Source organism: Penaeus monodon, chromosome 36 (assembly GCF_015228065.2).
Source record: "Penaeus monodon isolate SGIC_2016 chromosome 36, NSTDA_Pmon_1, whole genome shotgun sequence".
NCBI classification, from domain to species: Eukaryota; Metazoa; Arthropoda; class Malacostraca; order Decapoda; family Penaeidae; genus Penaeus; species Penaeus monodon.
In genome coordinates, this window is record NC_051421.1 from 13,269,774 (window position 1) to 13,272,273 (window position 2,500).

General features: G+C 45.8%; 1 protein-coding gene across 1 annotated transcript in view; it reads left to right on the forward strand.

Moving 5' to 3' along the window:
- Positions 1 to 2,500, forward strand: part of LOC119595741 — a gene marked incomplete in the record, with an annotated part of 15,895 nt that overhangs the window by 2,381 nt on the left and 11,014 nt on the right. Inside the window, 1 exon segment of the mRNA XM_037944862.1 lies at positions 887 to 1,038. Coding sequence (XP_037800790.1) covers positions 887 to 1,038 — 152 coding nt within the window.

Genomic DNA, 2,500 nt, shown 5'->3' on the forward strand with positions numbered 1-2,500 from the left:
GCCTATGTATGTACGTGTATGTGTGTTCGGCAATGGCCGTCGGACGCTCGGCCGGTCGTATACCCGGGTTGCCGGCTCTTACGCAATGCTACGGTGGCGAGTTCTGTGCTTGCACCGAAACTGCCCTTGTAAATGGAATGTCAAATCTTCTACTGCCATTTCTAGAGGGAAGTTTACAAGATTATCAATTTATCTGCTCATTCTTCAACTCCTTTATTCTTAGGAGGATACTTAGCACTTTTTAACACGGAAAGAGTCATACGCCTTGGTATGTACGTGTCCACTTTCTTAAGACCTGTTAACCTTCATGAATTCAAAGCGATCTATTTATATATCGGCCGTACCAGTAACGTACGGTTATTTGACGTTTCTTAAAGCTGGTTACGACTGATAATAAACTCGTGGTTAACAAGAGTTAATACAATGTTATTTCACTTTGTAGTAAACTGCATCGTAGGAAGACTATAAAGGTATACAGTGTTATTAGCCTTTAGGCATCTTGCAGGCTCGGTCAGACACACACACTCTCTCTCTCACTCTCTCTCTCTCTCTCTCTCTCTCTCTCTCTCTCTCTCTCTCTCTCTCTCTCTCTCTCTCTCCTCTCTCCTCTCTCCTCTTTCTCTCCTCTTTCTCTCTATCTTTCTCTCCTCTCTCTCTCTCTCTCTCTCTCTCTCTCTCTCTCTCTCTCTCTCTCTCTCTTCTCTCTCTCTCACTCTCACTCTCTCTCTCTCTCTCTACGACAAACACACACACATGAAAAAAAAAATTATATATATATATATATATATATATATATATATATATATATATATATATATATATATATATATATATATATATAAAACCAACTTACAGAATGTTCAAGCGCCGGCATCTGTGTTCGCAGGTTGCGATGCGGAACAGCAGTCTGGCCGAGAAGAAGAAGATGTTCGACGAAAACGTGAAGAAACACCAGAGCAAGATGGCCAACAACCCCTTTAGCGGGTCGTTCAAGACGGGTCCGCCGAGGTTGGCCAAGGACGACCCTAACTATGGAAGGTAGGTGGGGATGGGGGAGAATGGGGGAGAGGGGGGATGGGGAGAGGGAGAAGGAGAGGGAGAGGAGAGGGGGAGGAAGAGGGGAAGGAGAGGGAGAAAAAGAGGAGGAAGAGGGAGAAGGAGGGGAGAGGGGGAGGAAGAGGGGAGAGGAGAGAGAGAGAGAGAGAGAGAGAGAGAGAGAGAGAGCGAGAGCGAGAACGAGAGAGAGAGAAGGACGGAGGAAAGGGGGGGGATAGAAGCGGAAGAGGGTTAGGAATCTGAGATTGAAAGAGTAAGAGCGAAGTGAGAACTGGGAGATAAAGAGCGAGGATTAGAAGGTAAGAGAACTAAAGAGACGAGGAAGGGGAGAACAAGGTTTTAAGAAGAGAGAGAGAGCGATGATTAGAAGGAGGAAAAGAGGAAGAGAGAAACCGGAGATTTGAAGGGACCGAGAAAAGGAGAACGAGGATTAGAGGAGAGAGAAGAGAGAAAGAAGGAGAGGGAAAGGGAGTGGAGATTGGAAGGGTGAGAGAGGTTACGAGAATTGAAAGAGTGGGTAGGGAGAAAGAGAGAGAGAGAGAGAGGGAGGGAGGGAGAGAGAGAGAGGGAGTGAGAGAGAGGAGGAGAGGTGAGAGAGAGAGAGAGAGAGGGAAGGAAATTGAGAGAGAGAGGAGAAGACAGACAGACAGACAGAAAGAAGAGAGAGGATGAGAGAGAGAAAGGTAGGGAGAGAGAGAGAGAGAGAGATAGAGAGAGAGAGAGAGAGGAATGTAATGGACAGAGGGAAAAAGAAAGGAGGTGAAGATTTTAAAAGTATATGGAGTTAGTAAAAAGAGGAGGAAGAAAAAGAAGTGAGAAAGGAATGAGAGGGAGGAGGAGTGAGAAGAGGGAGGAGGGCAGAAAGAAAGGATCGAGAATTGAAAGGAGGGAGATAAAGAGTGAAGAGAGAAGAGTGAGAGCGAACGATCAGAAGAGGGAAGAGGGATAGGGATTGGAAGATAAGAAAATGAAGAGAAGGATGGCAGCGATGACGGAAGACAGGGAGAGAGAATAAAGATTGGAAGGGAGATAAAGGGAGCGAGGTTTAGAAGAAGGGAGAGAGTGGGAAAGGGAGAGAGAGAGAGTGAGAATGAGAATGAGAGTGAGTGTGAGAGTGAGAGATAGAGATAGAGATAGAGATAGAGATATAAGATAATATTGATAGAGTAGGACGAGGAGAGAGAGAGAGAGAGAGAGAGAGAGAGAGAGAGAGAGAAAGAGTAAGAGAGAGAGAGAGAGAGAGAGAGGAGTAAGAGAGAGAGAGAGAGAGAGAGAGAGAGAGAGAGAGAGAGAGTGTATGGGGGATAGTAAGATATCTGAAGAAGTAAGGAAAGGAAATAAGGATCCCTTCGAGAGGAAGATGAAAGCGATAGAGAGGCAAGGGAAGTGCGGCGAGCGAGGCTGTTTCATATGCCACCGCCTGTTAATGCTTCATTTTGTGGGG